The 17,731-nt window shown below is 44.0% G+C and overlaps 1 protein-coding gene across 1 annotated transcript in view; it reads left to right on the forward strand.

Annotated features, from left to right (window-relative positions):
• The window catches only part of NPSR1 (neuropeptide S receptor 1), a 62,401-nt gene extending 56,932 nt beyond the window's left edge, over positions 1-5,469 (forward strand). The window contains exons 6-9 of the mRNA XM_074150659.1: positions 502-578; positions 2,563-2,652; positions 5,072-5,252; positions 5,376-5,469. Of these exons, the coding sequence (XP_074006760.1) occupies positions 502-578; positions 2,563-2,652; positions 5,072-5,252; positions 5,376-5,469 (442 nt within the window). The remainder of the gene's footprint in view (positions 1-501; positions 579-2,562; positions 2,653-5,071; positions 5,253-5,375) is intronic.
• The last annotated feature ends 12,262 nt before the right edge of the window (positions 5,470-17,731 follow it).

A 17,731-nucleotide genomic window follows, 5' to 3' on the forward strand; every position in this document is an offset into this window, starting at 1 on the left:
TCACAAAGAAACACCAAACCAGAACTGTAGACACAGCCAAAACAGGTCCATCCCTCTGCTTCCCCCGTTTCAGGGCTAGTGTCCTTCTTGCAGCTCCCAATCCCACAAGCATGCCCCTCTGCAGGGATGAGGTGCCTCCTGCCTGGGACTGGTACCCAGGCAGATTTGGCCTCAGCTAGCTCAAAATGCCCAACAAGCTCTTGCCTGCGAGATCTGGACCAAATCATTGCGTTCCTCTGCACCACAGATTTGACATCTGCAAAACTAGGACAGCTATAGCAACTTCCGTGGTGAAAACTCTTCAGATCTGCTTCTGAAAAGTACTACAGGAGAGTCATATTTTATTTATTATTGTTGTCATTATTATTATTATTCCTATGAAGTCCCATCAACTCTATGAGCTCTTTACACATAGATAAGTATATTCATAGAACATGAATGACTGGGATTTACTTAAATTTACTGTAGCTCATAATGTGAATGACTCTTTCCCTTCTGTAGCGTTATATACTCAATCGTGATTCGAACCATCTGGATGAAGAGCAAAGCTCAGGCTGTCATCATATCCAGCTGCCCTGGTGAGTCTCAGCACGCGTTTCTCCTGCCTCATCATCTGAATCCGCCTGGTTTCCCCAGATCCAGGAATGCCTGGATGTGAGGTGTCACACTGGGCCCCATCGCTGCAGTGGGAATGGGGTTTCTGTAATTGTTCCTTCATAACTCTTTCCTGCATTTTTTACCTTCTTTCCTTTGACACTAAATCCCCTTTACAGAAACGATAGGAAACATCTGCAAGAAAAGAATTAAAAGGTGAAAAAAATCCTTATTGTAGAACTTAGGATCCCTATTCCTAGAACTTTACCCATTTCCAGAATAAATTTTTTCCAGCAGATACTTAGATAAGTCTTTTGCTGTGCTTTCATATGACCTTGAAAGTCTGGATTTTGGTCAAGATCAGAACTCCTGGCTATGGAAAGCCATAAAATGAGCTGAGCTTTCCACCTCAAGACCATAAACTTTCTTGGACTGTTCTGATTGATTCTGGCAAAGAATCTGAGCACAAATCATTTCAATATCCTCACTCGTCAGCTGCCTTTCCTATTAGTTATGAAGAAAAGTATGTTCATTTATGCTAATGTGTTTTACAACGCAACGGTAAGAGCACATAACCAACTAATGCAGACAAACGGTGACTGGAAACACATCAAACTATGGGGACCAAGTTGCTGGTACTTGCCTGAAGCAGGACCGTGCATCATGTCTGATACAAGAGAAAGTGTCCTAATGGGATATTGCACATATTCAGAATATCCTTATGTCATAACCTGACATCTGTCAATTAAAATCTAATATTTACTCCTCCTTTGAAAAGCTTGAGCAGGACTGGTTTCTAATGATCTTCATGACACTGACATAATCAGTATTAACCAGTCTTGGAAAAAAAGGTCATTCTTCTCATCCAAGAGGTATATTCTGCTCTATAAATCAACAAGTGATTTCCAGTAATATTAAGTATGGACTAATTTCAAGTATCTAGATGGGATGTCTCATTGATAACAAGGTCATATTAATTTTATTTACGTATTTTTCCTTACAAATAACACAGCTTTAATATGCTGTTTTTATGAGGTGCAAACAGTTGTGTACACAGAGCTATTTCCAATTGCATTGATCAAAATTCCAGTCCCAAGTTTGGACTACAAGAGTTTAAAGACGTTTTGATAAAAAAATTACCTTCTTGAGTATTCACTACACTGAACTTAATTATTCTGACCCAGCAACATGAACAGCAAATTGACATTAATAATGAAATCGGGCATATTATTGCAATCCTGCTGGTACTGTTATTCAAATACAGAACTTGATTCTTGGAGACATTAGTGTGACTTCAGAGGAAATGAGGTCAACCAGCCTTGGTGTGAGACTGAATAGGATTTGCTTCTCAATTCCAGCCACACTTCATCTCTGAAGAGCTAATCTAACAGCATTTCATATTTCATTACTGAGTCAACATAGAGAGTAAAATGCATGACTGATTATTCAAAGCATCAAAAAGAGTAAGAGGTAAAGGGAAAGGAGTATGTGGCTTTTAAAGTCCTTCTGACTGAAATGCGGTTGAAAGTGAACAGGTAGTCTGTTTTCCCAGGTTGTTTCTTCTGTTTTCTTAATTACAGCTGCCTATTCCTTTCAGAAAATGTCTCCTATAACACCACTCTGGTTGCATTTTTGTAGCTGGGATGGCACATGGTTTTTATTAGACTGATACAGCTGGGCATGTAGGCAGTGGTTCTCCTGACTAAGTGTCAAGGACCAGGAACACCCAGCTGCCACAATGCTTCAGAAAGATCTCTTCTGCTTACATTTCCCCTTTGGATTTTGACTGGCTCAGGTTTTGAGCGTCCAACTTGAGCAGGTTTGCAAGTGTCTGAATTTCAGAAACCATTGAGCCTCTGCCTGATGCCAGGGAAGGTGGGCTACATATGTCCTGCCTGCAGAGGTATGCACCTGAAACTTCCACGCACCAGCCATCCTCCCTTACTAGCTGAACTGTTCTTTCCCCAGGTGGCAAAACCTCTGCTGGCTACACCAGTCGTGGGTTCATATCCAGGGCAAAAGTGAAAGCGATCAAGTACAGCATCGTAATTATCCTTGGTAAGTGAGAAGCCCCATAGCTGGTAGCTAGGGAGGATGCTGACGCTAGGAAGCTAGTCTTCCTCAGCTCCCTCTGCCATCAGCAGATAAAGTGCAGTAGATGGCTCAGAGAAGGAGCTTCACTTAGACACCCTGATTTGCCTTCTGACCTTCTCCTTCCCCTTTCCTCTGGCTGATAGGAAGTGGTGGAGTCGTCATCCCTGGAGGTATTTAAAAGACAGGTAGATGTGGTGTTTTGGGACATGTTTTAGTGGTGGTTTTTGTCAGTGCCAGGTTGATGGTTGCACTTGATGATATGAAAAGTCCCTTCCAACCTAGGCAATTCTATGATTCTATTTTAGGCATCTGGCATAAGCCTCAAATGAAATGATGTGCACAGCCTCTCATGTGCGTAAAGTATGGAAGAGACATTTCCTAAAAGGAATAAAGGAAGGGCTCATCTGCTTCCCATCCAGGCTGCCAAAATACTTGACAAATGAGTTGCCATTTAGGCTTAGAGACTGTGTATGGCATGCTAGCTGCTGGGGCGGTGCAAGGGAGAGGAAGGAGAGGTGAGGGATGCAGAGCAACTGAATTTGATGTGAGAGGTGCATTGCCTGCTGAGGTGAGAAGAGTAAGCTCTCCTTTCCCGACCAGGCAGCAGATGACTCAGTGCAGGTGTCCTCCGTCTCCCAGGGAGATGACATTATCCTGATGGAATTAGGAGGCTGACATTTTATCTCAATAAATAAAGGCAGCGTCACACAGGGCTGGTGATGAGCTGCTGGAGACAGGCAAGAAGGTGACTGGAGCTATTTACTCCCAAGGGATGACAGCCATCCCCTACCACTGAAGATGAGATCGCTCCTCCTCCAACACAACACAGAAATATGAGAAGAAACTTCTTTACGGTGAGGGTGACAGAGCACTGGAACAGGCTGCCCAGGGAGGGTGCGGAGTCCCCGTCTCTGGAGATTTTCAAGACCTGCCTGGATGCAGTCCTGAGTAACATGCTCTAACATGCTCTGGGCAATCCTGCTTCAGCAGGGGAGTTGGACTAGATGATCTTTATGGTCCCTTCCAACTCTAAAAATTCAGTGAAATTCAGTGAAAAAAAATTCAGCGAAACACAAAATTCAGATGGGGTAATGTTGGGATAGTAACTGCTACTGAGGTGCTCACAGAATCACAGAATGCTATGGGGTTGGAAGGGACCTCTGGAGATCATCTGGAGTCCAACCCCCTGCCAAAGCAGGGCCACCCAGAGCAGGTTGCACAGGAACGTGTCCAGGCGGGTTTGGAATGTCTCCAGAGAAGGAGACTCCACCACCTCTCTGGGCAGCCTCTTCCAGGGCTCTGCCACCCTCACAGGAAAGAAGTTCCTCCTCATGTTTAGGTGGAACTTCTTATGTTCCAGTTTGTGCCCATTTCCTCTTGTCCTGTCCCTGGGCACCACTGAAAAAAGACTGGGCCCATCCTCCTGACAGCCAAAGTTAAGCGGTTAAAGTTAAGCTCACTGCCGACAAAGAAATGCTGATTAATGTGACAAGGAAGCGAGCACGAGGTCACTCTGCCGTCTCATTTGGGTCATGGAGAGATCACGTGTCTGATTTCACAGATACCCCTATGTTTGCAACCCAGGTACTTACAGCTTAGTTGAGCAAACTGCCTGTCCCAGTGTTTCTATGTCGATCTTGAATCAAAAGCCTTTGTGAAAGGAGATGACATAGAAATTTATGAGGGATGGATTCATTCCCTATGCCCACAAATAAAGGTAGATCCGTGACTTTTTTGTTTCTATCACCTCTGAATAAAAACATGGGCTATGAACAATGCAGTCCTCTCTTTCATCCCCCAAATTCATCTCTCAAATTCCAGTATAGGAATTAGAGAGTCTTCCCGCATGGTCCATTGCACAGCACCTCCAACCAGCATGCAAAATGACACATTGCTCTGACAGAAAGTTGCATGAAAGGGAGTTGTTCCTTGCTCCTGGGTGTCCAAGAGCCCTTTTCCAGTAGGTGGATGTGACAGGCAGCCCTGTCACGGAGCAGCACTTTGGTGCTTTGTACATTTAGATTGGCTGCTCACTCAGGGGACCATTAAAAGAGCGCTTCGCTATAACTGATGATGCTTTAACTGGCTACCTATTTACCCTTTATGTGTTGTGCAGTGTTCACAAGTACCTCGATACGTCTAGAGGGAGCACTTTAAACATTTACAGGAGCACACATAATATATTTTATGGACATTAAAATAAAAATAAGGAAAAATAAGATCACAATCTAATAACTATTCCCTTAAATAAGACCCTGAATAGGGAGAGATTCTTTTTTGCATGAACAAATGTTTATGTGTTATGAGAGTCGCTCTATGTGTGTGTGATTACCTCCCTAAATAGCTAAATTATCTAATGTCAAGCGCTTCCTCTCTCTTCCAGCATTTGTCCTCTGTTGGAGCCCTTACTTTCTTTTTGATATCCTGGACAACTTCAACGTACTCCCTGAGACCAAAGAGCGCTTCTACGCATCCGTGATCATTCAGAACCTGCCAGCCTTGAACAGTGCCATCAACCCCCTCATCTACTGCCTCTTCAGCAACCGCCTCTGCCCCCCTTTCGAGTATCGCTCCTTTACTGTCTCTCTGACTACCCTCTAAAAAGGGAGGGAACATGTAAACACAGTCTCTAAACCAACTATCTATTTTCTTCTGTTTTAATTCTGACCATTCCTTATTTTCTTTAGGGAAAGAAGAACTCGAAAGCTGGGCGGTACTTTCCGGGACAGGAGCGATGGAGGGCAGGAGATGCAGGTCCTGTCCAAACCAGAATACATCTAGCACAGAAGATGCTCTGCAAAAGCTACGCCAGGACCTGTACCAAGGACAGCAGAGGTCCCCCTACAAGCCCCATGCACCATGAGTAGATGGACACTAACTGGAAAGAGCCCGCAACTCACTGCTGTTGAGCAGCACACATATTTTGGATTGGCACTGCAGCTTCAGCAGTCACACGCTGCCGGTGCCAAACTCAGTATGAGGGGTTTGCATGCCAGCGTTGTGAGGGTTCATCTTGGCCTTCTGTTTTCGAGTAAGCTGTAATATATATGTACTCCGAATGGCAAAAAACTGGTGTCTAGTCAGTCTTCTCTACTTTTCAGGAGTCACTGAAAGTCATCTACTGTACCATCTGGCTCATATAACTGATAAAGAATATTTACAAGTAATTACAAAGCTACTTAACCCTACTTAAAATGAAAACGCAGGCGCTTTTCCAAGGAGAACATACCACCATCACTCTATATGTCTTGGTTTCACACACAACCACTTACCAAGTCGTAGCCAGAGAAGATGGGACTGAAGGGCTGGGTTACTGCCTCCCGCATCTCCTGGCCCACTCAGCTCACACCAGTCCTCCCAGCCACACTGTCCCTGCAGCTTGTCCTCTCCTTCCCTGCAAGGATTTCCCTGCTGTCCTGCACATCGGTGGCACCCCAGGGTCCCTGCAGGGGTCCCACATGACACATCCGACAGTCATTTATTTCTCAGCTACGGTATTAACAAAGCGTTTACCAACCCCTCTCAGGCTCTGTGGCGCATTACATGTGGAGATTCTCACGTGCTTCTGCGACAAAAGCCCTAAGCAGTCTTTTGGGGAGCTACAGGGAGCTGCCATATGGGACATTTCATCAGTGCAGATCAATCTCGCCATGCACACTTTAACATTTCCCCCGCTTGTGCCCTGGGTAAGTCATCCGCGTCGCTTAAATCATTGCACGGAACCGTACACATCTTTAGACAACCTCAAACCTGGAAAAGGACCCGAGAGAGACCATAAAACTCAAATTACATTTAGAAAAAATTATCTGTTGGTGTTCCAGTCTTGTAAACTCCTTGTAGGGTCCACAGAGTGCTGGCTGTCAGGCAGAGCACTGCACAGTGCCCCAAACAGTCAGGCATCCCCTTCCTCCAGCCCCTGGAGCATCCTCCCACCACATTGTTCTCAAGTTTAAGGACAAACATTCTCATGCAGGTTCAGCAGGTGGGTGGATGATATTCCCTTCAGTGTTCATTTTGCAGCAAGGCAACTTTAAGTGTTTTTATGATAATACTATATCCAGCTGTATGGCAAGTGTGTTTGTCTCCTCTCGGCAAAAATTTTCATTCTTACTGAGTCAGATTAAACAGGAGTTTTTTTATTATTATGATCCTTTGCAATAAGTTTGTTCCCTTCAAAACCAGAACCGAATAAAATTTATTTATGATTACCTATATTACAAAAACATTTTTCCTAAGTAAGAGATACATAAGATCGTGGGGCTTTATGTTCTCAGGAAAATAAATAAGGTTTCTCTTTTTATTACTGTGAAGTTCTGTTGTGTCTAAGTTTTGGTAACAGTTTAATTAAAACCATGAATCTATACCAGCCTTTACAGCCGCCACCTTGGAGAGATTGCATATAAGAACTAGACAACATTGTTGTGGGCATGAGATAACTTTCCCAAAAGTGGACTGCTCGGTTTAAGCCTCATCTTGATATAGATTTTATTTTTTAACACTATCATCTGATACATATACACTGGCTACCTGCTTTGGAAGAACTAATGGAGTTCACAGGCTTAATACCTGGAAATGAGATAGCATTTCTGAGCTATACTTTGATTTGCAAATTTAACATGACTCAATCCCACTAAAATTTACATATTAATCACTGGGGTCACCACATGAATTATCCCACCTAAATTAAGCATATGCATGAGCAAATTTAGGACTCCAGCCTTAAATGACGTCATTACTCATTTATTTTCAAAGAAACAGTCTTTTTTGTTTCATTCATTATTGGATTATGTACCATTTATGTGTTGTTCATATGCTTTTTCCTCTAGGCATGATTGTGATGCCCTTCCTCATATGAGGTTTTTTCAGTTTAAATGGCCTCACACCACTTTTGTCTGCATCCCTTCCAAGCCAACAGAAATAAATCATTTATCTCATTTTCTATCCTGCTTTCTTACTGTGCAGGAGATGGCATTTTACTAACTTTTTATATTCTCCAAAGCTTTTCTTAGAATCATAGAATCATAGAACTGTCTACGTTGGAAGGGACCTTTAAGACCATCTAGTCCGACCATCAACCTAAACTGACAAAAACCATCACTAAACCATGTCTCTAAGCACTATGTCAACCCGGCTTTGAAATACCTCCAGGGATGGGGCCTCAACCACTGCCCTGGGCAGCCCAGTCCAAGGTGCAATAATCCTTTCCATGGAAAAATTTCTCCTAATATCCAATCTGAACCTCCCCTGGTGCAACTTGAGGCCATTTCCTCTTGTCCCATGGCCTGTTCCTTGGGAGCAGAGACTGACCCCCCCTGGCTACACCCTCCTTTCAGGGAGTTGGAGAGAGCGAGAAGGTCTCCCCTCAACCTCCTTGTCTCCAGGCTGAACACCCCCAGCTCCCTCAGCCTCTCCTCACAAGACTTGTTCTCCAGACCCCTCACCAGCTTGGTGGCTCTCCTCTAGACCCGCTCCAGCCCCTCAATGTCTTTTTTGTGGGAAGGGGCCCAAAACTGGACACAGCCCTCGAGGTGGGGCCTCACCAGTGCCCAGTGCAGGGGGACCATCACCTCCCGAGTCCTACTCCCCACGCTGTTCCTGACCCAGGCCAGGATGCTGTTGGCCTTCTTGGCCACCTGGGCACACTGCTGGCTCCTGTTCAGCCCACAGTCCACCAACACCCCCAGGTCCTTTTCTGCCAGGCAGCTCCAGCCACTCTGCCCCAAGCCTGGAGCGCTGCAGGGGGTTGGTGTGACCCAAGGGCAGGACCCAGCACTTGGCCTTGTAGAACCTCATCCCATTGGCCTCGGCCCATCCAGCCAGCCTGTCCAGATCTCTCTGCAAAACCTTTCTACCTTCTTGTAAAGAAACAGAAAAAAATGAGTTTTTCCATTAGTCTGAAAAACATTTGCATGGACCTCCTTTATCTCTTGGGAGAAAAATTTAAGGAATCTCACCTGACTTCAGTAGGTTTCTTATTCCACATCTGCAACTTGCTCTACATCTGTTGACCGTTTAGGTGACAGAGCTGTTGCGAAAGACCCCACACCTATGAGGAGAGGTAGAAGAAGTCAGTGTTGAGGTCAAAATGTCCAGAGAGAGTCTGAACACAAGAAGAAGAGGAGCACCTCACTGGTTTGTCCATGACAGCCCACAAGGAGCTGTGGTTTTCATTAGCTGCAACACTTCAAGATGTATCTGTGAGATCCTTCCGACATTCCCACAGCAACCAGCATCATGTATGCATGACTATTAGGACATAAAGTCCTGTATAGAGTCCTAGGAGGCATGGGAAATCAGATACTCATCCCTCAGAAAAGTCACATCAAACAGCACAGGACTAGCATACTTTTCAAACTAATACATAATTCAAGAGAATAGAAAATGTGTGTTTTCTGTGACAGGTTCAAATAAAATCCGAATGAGAAAGCTATTTAACTTGGTCTTGGATACTTTTGATTTAATTTAAACTTCAATTCATGTATTGCTAAAAGTGTAAAGCAGTGGTCTTTCATCTTGGTTGTGCCTTTGAAACTTCTGTCTTCTTTTTTGTCTTCTACTTTGTCTTCTATTCTATTCTTCTATTCTTCTTACTTCTATTTTCTGTCTTCTACTTTGCAAAAACTAATGCAAGGCAGCAAAATTTAACATCCAAATCACTGGGCAGGCATACTCTAATAACGGAGTACAATATTCCACATTGCAACCATGGAAGAATAGCAAAATAAAAGCCTACCTAGAAGCATTTTGCATCCTTCTGCATGCTGCTGCCCAAGCGCTTAGAGGTGCAGACACTATCAGCCAAAAAATAAATAAAAAAAAAAAATTGAAAAGGTAGCAACTGCCTGGTTGTTTGTAGATTTGGGGCTTTTCTTGAAAGATATCTTTCATGGGAACACAGTTAGATCTTTTGATATGAGACAGGATGATTTGTCTTCCACAGAACAACAACAACAAAAAATTAATTCTTACACATCTCTAAGATTTGCAAGGCATGAATGAGTGAAGGTCCATACTCTACGAGTTACCTAGACATTTAAATATGAATTGCTTTAATCAGGCACAAAAAGAAGTCATTACAGAAGCAGACTTACACAATAGATTTTTAGAGTACTGGATACTGCAAGCATCCGACCTCTACTGATGGCAGTCTCTAAGAAGGACACATAAGTACTAGAAGTAAAAGTTACTCCAGTACTTATTTTACTTCAAGCTCTGGCATTTGAATGCCAGAAAGCTTTGTGTCTATTAAGATTTCATGTTTTCTTGACACTACAAGATGCAGGAAATCAGGAAAATTCCTCTCAAACCACAGGCCCCCATTCAAAACATAGGAACAAACGACTCAACAAAAAAAGAACATTTCAAAGTGACTTTGGCAGAGAATTTATCAACAGCTGAGGGCTTTAGGGTAACTCTGACCTGAGATAATTAAGAATAGTCTCTTGGCACTCTCTCTACAAGGAATACACTTGTTGGCAAGATGCCTCAAGTTACATGTCCCTTCAGAAAGCCCTGCCTCGCTGCTTGTGCAGATTTGTTTCAGACAAGAACCCAGAAGGCATCACGCTACCTGCCACTTCACCTTACCCCTCACAAGGACTGCATGTACTCTTCAGAAATACTTGATGAAAACAGAGCAACTATAAAAGAAAGAAATTGCAGAAAGTGCAGCAAAAAAAAAGTATATAGACGCCATGGGCATAAGTGCCTTCTTTCAAGAGAGGAATCGTTCCACAGATGAAAATAAACAAGTGCAGAATCTATCTGTCTACCTTCCAACTCAGAGCCCGGTGCTTACAGGAGCAGAGATTTTAGTTTATTCATCAACCTTGGAAACATGATTGATTGGGGGAGGAGATGTAATTTTTAGTGTAAGGTAAAATATGTTTCATTTTCTTTAGCAAACTGTAATTTATTTTACGCAGCGTTCAATTTAGATAAGCATTATAGCTGAATGGTTCATCAGATAATCTTTTGTCATGTTTGATGGCATCTTATTTTGAGCATGCATAAAATACAGGAGTAGAGGGTTAGGCATAAAAAGACAGGCATGAATTTACAAATAGACACTGCTGATTCCTCAGACTGAGTTGGTTACAGTGGTGCATGATTAGAAGCTTAACTGTTAATTTAGACTCAAGCGAAGCAAATGAAAATGGGCTAAAATTCAGCAGCTTTAATAAGTTCAATAAAAACGAATAGAGTCTAAGGCATCACGTAGAAAGAACTGGATGATCTTCAGAACCCTGAAGGCAGAAATGTTGTGAAATGTACCACGCTGTGTGATAATAATCAATTACAGCAATTTTGAGAAATCCTGTTACAAATTGGGAACTCATCGACTGGGAATATGTGAAGAGAAGAAAGTCTTGAGTGTGTTCGTTGGCCAGATGATGCCTGGTTACAATGGCCAGTGGGGCCAGGAGGCTAATAGGATCCCAACATGTATCTGGTGAGGCATTTGTCAGAGAGCCAAGGCTGTGCTAGTGTCCCTGTCACCCCCTGTTGACACCACTCTGCACGGAACAAGAGAAAGAAAGGACATGGAAAAGAACGACCTGAGTTTTTGGCTTGTTGGGCTGTAAAATGGAAAGCTGAAAAGGGGTATTTCTGCTGCCTGTTAATACAAGGATGACAACAGAAAAAGGAGGGAGGGGAGAGAACTACTTAAAAACATATATCACAGAATGATATGGGGTTGGAAGGGACCTCTGGAGATCATCTAGTCCAACTCCCCAAATATGATGATAAATCTGCAACAAACCCTGCCCCCTGGAATAATTTCACTATGAATAAATTTGTATAAACTCAGCAGACACAATGATCAGCCTGCTCAGACCTTGTTGCATGGGTCAGGAGCAAGTTTTTTGGGACTAAGAGAGACGTCCTAATTTGTGCTATGGCTGTTTATTGAGATCTAAATACAAGGCAAGGCAAGACTTCCTGTGCAAGCTGTTCGAGGGGACCAGGGACAGGTTTCTCTCATTTTGAATCGTGCTATTGGCCATACCTTTGCAATGGTGCAGCATGAAGAATATCAGTGGGGGATATTTATTTGGAGAGATAATATCTTCTTTATCCAAGGTGACAGAGCTCAAAAAGCGAATGAACTTTCGGGCATGAGCATGCCCTGCCCTACCAACTCACACCACGGGTTTCAGCAAAGCGCAAGGTAGCAGCTGGCCTTTTTGCTTTCATCTTGAGACCAATACTGATGACAGCAGAGTTACACAAGCATTACGCTTTGAAGTATAATCCTCTCTCCTCTTCGCCCAAGATACCGCAGCTTGCACTATTGGGTCTCAACATGACAACCTCATGTTGGAGCCTACAGCCATGCTGGTGGCTTGCAGACAACCTGGGGCTACTCACCTGGTAGCTGGGTTTGCCCCTCAGCTAATTTCACATGTTCTCCTGGTTTTACAAAGAAGTGATTAAGAGCCTGTAATCAGGCACACATTTATGCATGGCATAACTGGAAGACTGCACTTCCTGGGCAGTACAGACTAATGCCAAAGGGAAAAATTCTTGCAGCCGTAAGTTAATAAAGTGTCCTTTACTTAAAGGATTTCAATCTCTTAAATGGATTACACAGAAAATTAAAGAGAAGTCTGACTCCCTTGATAGTACTTAAAGGTACTTCATGAAGGTACCATAGGGTGAGAAAAGACTTTAAAGTGATCAAGTAGGAAAATATCACTAAGTCCCATTTGGAGCTCATGGCTTAATCTCTTCATTTGGGAGAGAAGGATTACTCCAAGAGAGTTTTTAAAAACCTAGACAGGGGAATTTTGCATAGACATCAGTCAGGTGAAAGAAGAGTGCTCAGTTTTGATATGGCACCAAGACAACAATTTCAAGGTGACTCTGCTTTGGACTGTTTATAAGATGCCATGGATGTAGGATACGTCATAGAGGAAAGTCAAATGCAGTTGCTCATTCAGGAATATTTGACAATTCCCTGAGCACCCTCCAGAGAACAGGCTGTTACTGTGGTTATTCCTATGGGACAGGGGGTAGTGTCATTTGGGAATATTTATTGTCAAACAAACTCTTGCAGGAAACTATTACTTTTGAGAAAACTTTGGTTTTGTAGGGTTTTTCATGCAGAGAATATCTTCGGGATCAAACAGAAGAGGGAAGCACTTCAGCACATCTGTGGCAATGGACACAGGGATAGGGAATGTGCCTAAGCAAGGTCTTTACGTAGCTTCCCAGATCTGGAAACCACAGGGCTATACAGATAGGTACTAGATAAATGTTCACTCATTTGGATGAGAACAGCTCCAACAAGAGAGGTAAGGAGAGGCTTCCTGGTGACTTCTCCCACCTTGCAATGGTGAACCCCTTTGGACTCACCTCATAGAATTATAGAATTATAGAATTGTCTAGATTGGAAGGGACCTTTCAGATCATCGAGTCCAAACATCAACCTAACTCTGATAAAACCCATCACTAAACCATGTCTCTAAGCACTATGTCAACCCGGCTTTTAAATACCTCCAGGGATGGGGCTTCAATCACTTCCCTGGGCAGCCCATTCCAAGGCTTAAGAACCCTTTCAGTGGAAATATTTTTCCTAATATCCAATCTGAACCTCCCCTGGTGCAACTTGAGGCCATTTCCTCTTGTCCCATGGCCTGTTCCTTGGGAGAAGAGACCGACCCCCCCCCGGCTACACCCTCCTTTCAGGGAGTTGACTCCCTATTCAAAGGGGAAGACCCCTGCAGAGCAGCACCCTGGAGCTGCCTCTGCTTTTGCAGCCCTCTGCAGTTACTCCCCTCTTTCTCAGCCTATCTTCTCTCCCACACCAAGATTTTCCTGTGGTTTGGGACTTCTTATTGATTCTGGTAAAATGTCTGCATTCTTAAGAAAAGGTTAAAAAAAAAAAAAAAAAAAGAAATTTCATGCAAGTGAGTTTAATGTGAGAGTCAAGAGGGGTAACATGGCTCTGCCTCAGTTTTCTTAAAGAACGTTGCTCGGCAGGCAAGAATCATTGCAATGCATGTTACATGACTACATGAAATGCTTTTTTCAAATCCCAAAGGTGTGGGTGAGATACCTAGTTGACAATGTAGGGACGCACACTGTTGATACGGCTCACCCAGGGTCTCAGTAGATATCAGAAGGGGCCTATTTGGAACCCAACATTACATGGCTGAACCTGTTTAATATTCTGAGCCAGATTGTCCATTCACGTATCTCAACATGGCTTTATTACCTTCCATTGACAAGACAGTGGTTTTTTAGATCAGGCTTACATCCATGTATCAAAGAATATACACGTGAGCCATTCTGAACCATGATCAATCATTGGAAAACAGGCATAATTATAATTGTATAATTATGAGAATAATTGCAAAAGATTAGTAGTCTACCCAGCTGGAGACTTTGCAAAAGCCTGAAGGCTTTGCAAAAGCCTGAAGGCTGCTATATTTTGAAAGTATCTAATCAATTTAATTTCTTTTCTTAGATAAAGCAGCATGAACACCAGTTCTCATTGTCAGAGGAGGCCTGTTGGGTGATGAATAAATTCTACTGGTAGATCAACCCAACCCGATCACAAGTCAGGAAGATTCTTCTTGCTGGTTTCAGTAGGAGTTGATGGGGCTGTGTTCAAGGAGAACACAAGACCTGTTTAAGATGTTTACATTTACTATTTTGGGCAGGACTGAACTGATTTAACTGCCACCCCAAATCAAACTGACATTTAAAAAACAGGCTGCAGAGACTTTTTCAGGTCAGCCTAGCAAAATGCTAAGAGAAAACAGTGCACATTGGCATAGAGTTATCTAAGAAAAAAATGAAGAAATAGGACGAGAGGAATCACTTAAAAGGTGACGGAGCTGGGGAAAGGGGAATAATGCACGTTTCCTAGAAGAACAGGTAATTCCTATTTCTTGAAAGACTGTCCTGATACCCAGCAGAATTTTAGAGAATTCAGATTACGCTGCAGACAGGAAAATCATAGAATACCAACAGCCTTGAAACAGAGTGTATTTGGTGACAATATGGGGCACAAACCTCTCCAAGAACATTGCAGGAACCTCAAACACATTCTTGATATTTTTAGGGCCTCAGCAGTGGTATAACATAATTCCTGAATCACTGGTTAGAGTCAAACCTATGGTAACTAAAGGCAAGCTAAGGTATAACTTAATCCTCACCCTACTCGAGATCAGAACTCTGCCAAATTTTACTCCTTCCCGCCCCAAGCTGGGATTAAGCAGCACAAAATCCATGGGACCTGTTTCAAAGGTCCTGATAGACAAAAAGTCTTAAAGTCAATAAAATTTGCTACCCTGCCCTCAGAGTGTGACCAAAGTCACAGACTTTCAAAAGCGGGTCTGGAGTATTTCACAGGTGCCAGGGTCTTCATGAGGAGTTTGGGGGAGTCATTGTCATCTCTTTGCACCCTGGTTACTGTGGGGTAACTGGTAACACGTGCTGGTGGCTGTAGCCTGAACCCCAGTATGGAGAGAGAAGGAATCAGGCTGGAAAAAGTCCAGGAATGATTTACTGGCCATCAAAAGCCACGTCCAAGCCCATCATTTGAGTAGCCCTTTGTATGGCACTCTTGCGTAGGGTTACAGGGGGAGAAGACAGGGACCATGGTACCCTGGGCCATTCAGAGCTGGCTTGGATATCTCTGCGCGCTCCTATACCCGGCTGCATCCTTGGGCACTGCCTCTGCATACGTGTCACCCTCATGTCTGCAGTCACAGTCACACCAAGTCTGACGTCTGTCTTTTTAATAACGTACAGGCTTTTGGATAAAAGGCTCAGCATGCCTGATTGCTTCGCTGTTTGTCCAAGAGACACAGCAAAAGGTGAGCTTCAGAGTAAAAGTGTTTTCCCTGCCAAGACATTATTTTTTAAGATTCATCATATAGCAATCTGATTTTAATATTTCTATGGGCTATAAAAGCCACCCACGACTCCATCTCTGCTTCACAAAGCTAATGTGACTCAGATAATTAACACAAGGACAAACGATTATCAAGCTACAGGATATTCACCAATGGAGTCATTAAATACTTTAAGCATATAACCATTACTCTATTGACTGACAATCTTTATGTGATTAGCTGAATTCAGTCATAATCTTTTCTATCAGTCACCAGCACAGAACACATGACTGCAGTTTCCCAGTCCTCCTCTTCTCAATTGCTACATTGGCCTCCTCTGAAGTTTGAATCACAAGGATTTGTGAAGCTTCTGCTGCTATCTATTAAAGTGATTTATGTTTCATACTATTTCAGGTGGCATACCTGCAAGCAGGGAGAGGAGTAGCGCTTCTGCTCTGAAGCTGCTTTTAAGTCCTTTAAAACATTGCTGAAAATGAGAGGGGGAAAAAAAAGACTTTTCTAGTAGAGTGGCTCTCAGGAAAGTCTGTTTACTGCAACCCTCAGCTACCATCAGAACAGCAGCATGACATTTTGGCATATCAAACCCCTACATTTAGGGCTTTCTTCTGGCACCCCACAGCAGCCCCTTAAATCCCTTATGGTGCATCAGAAATCCTCCCATCACCACGCTGCAGCGCGCTGGAAAGCTGGAGCACACAGCATCCTACTGATGGCAGCAATCCCCTTTCTATCTGATCCTCCAGTTCCACTTGCTACGCGGACAGGGGACAGGAGGAAATGTGAGGATTAGCAGGGGACAGGCAGGGCTGGCAGCAGGTGCCCTCTGCCAGGACAGTGCAGGCAAAGGGGGCTTTGAGTCATCACCTCCCACTGAAGGTCCTTCCATCAGGGCTCTTGCAAGCACTTTGCTATCAAGCATTTTGGCTGGATGGCCATGCCCAGAGAGCTGTAATTAATGGGGTGAAATCCACTTGGCAGCCAGTCACCAGTGGTGTCTCTCAGGGCTCAGTTTTGGGGCCAGTCTTGTTTAATATCTTTATTGATGATCTAGATAAGGGGATTGAGTGCACCCTCAGTAAGTTTGCAGATGACACCAAACTAGGTGGGAGTATTGATCTGCTTGAGGGTCGGAAGGCTCTACAGAGGGACCTGGACAAGTTGGATCAATGGGCCAAGGCCAACGGGATGAGGTTTAATAAGGCCAAGTGCCGGGTCCTGCATTTCGGTCACAACAACCCCAGGCAACGCTACAGGCTTGGGGCAGAGTGGCTGGAAATCTGCCCAGCAGAAAAGGACCTGGGGGTGTTGGTGGACAGCTGGCTTAACATGAGCCAGCAGTGTGCCCAGGTGGTCAAGAAGGCCAACAGCATCCTGGCCTGGATCAGGAACAGCGTGGCCAGCAGGACCAGGGCAGTGATGGTGCCTCTCTACTGGGCACTGGTGAGGCCTCACCTTGAGTGCTGTGTTGAGTTCTGGGCCCCTCACTACAGGAAGGACATTGAGCTGCTGGAGCGTGTCCAGAGGAGAGCCATCAAGCTGGTGAGGGGTCTGGAGAACAAGTCATACGAGGAGAGGCTGAGGGAACTGGGCATGTTTAGTTTGGAGAAGAGGAGGCTGAGGGGAGACCTCATTGCCCTCTACAGCTCCCTGAAAGGAGGGTGTAGAGAGGTGGGTGTTGGCCTCTTCTCCCAAGGGAATAATGACAGAACCAGAGGAAATGGTCTGAAGTTGGGGCAGGGGAGGTTTAGATTAGATATCAGGAAGAATGACTTTACTGAGAGGGTGGTCAGGCCCTGGAACAGCCTGCCCAGGGAGGTGGTGGAGTCGCGATCCCTGGAGGTATTTAAGAAACGTGTAGACATGGCACTTCAGGGCATGCTCTTGTGGAATAATTCCTAAAATATAATTTTTATTAAAAATATATAGCATTGTTCACACATTAAGGAAAGGTATAAAATCAAAACATTTCCAGGGTGGAAGACAGCAGCAGCTGGTATGCAAGGAATCCACTACATCTATGACTCCCTGAACAATATTGCTTGCAAAAGCAACACGGAGGATGGAGTGGAGTGAAGATTCCACGGCCAAGCCCTGTGATTACACAGCAGAACGGGAACAAGGTGATCCTATGGAAGTGATAAGCGGCATGCTTGCTACCCTGAGCCAACAGTCTG

The sequence above is a fragment of the Numenius arquata genome, chromosome 7 (assembly GCF_964106895.1).
Source record: "Numenius arquata chromosome 7, bNumArq3.hap1.1, whole genome shotgun sequence".
Classification (NCBI taxonomy): Eukaryota; Metazoa; Chordata; class Aves; order Charadriiformes; family Scolopacidae; genus Numenius; species Numenius arquata.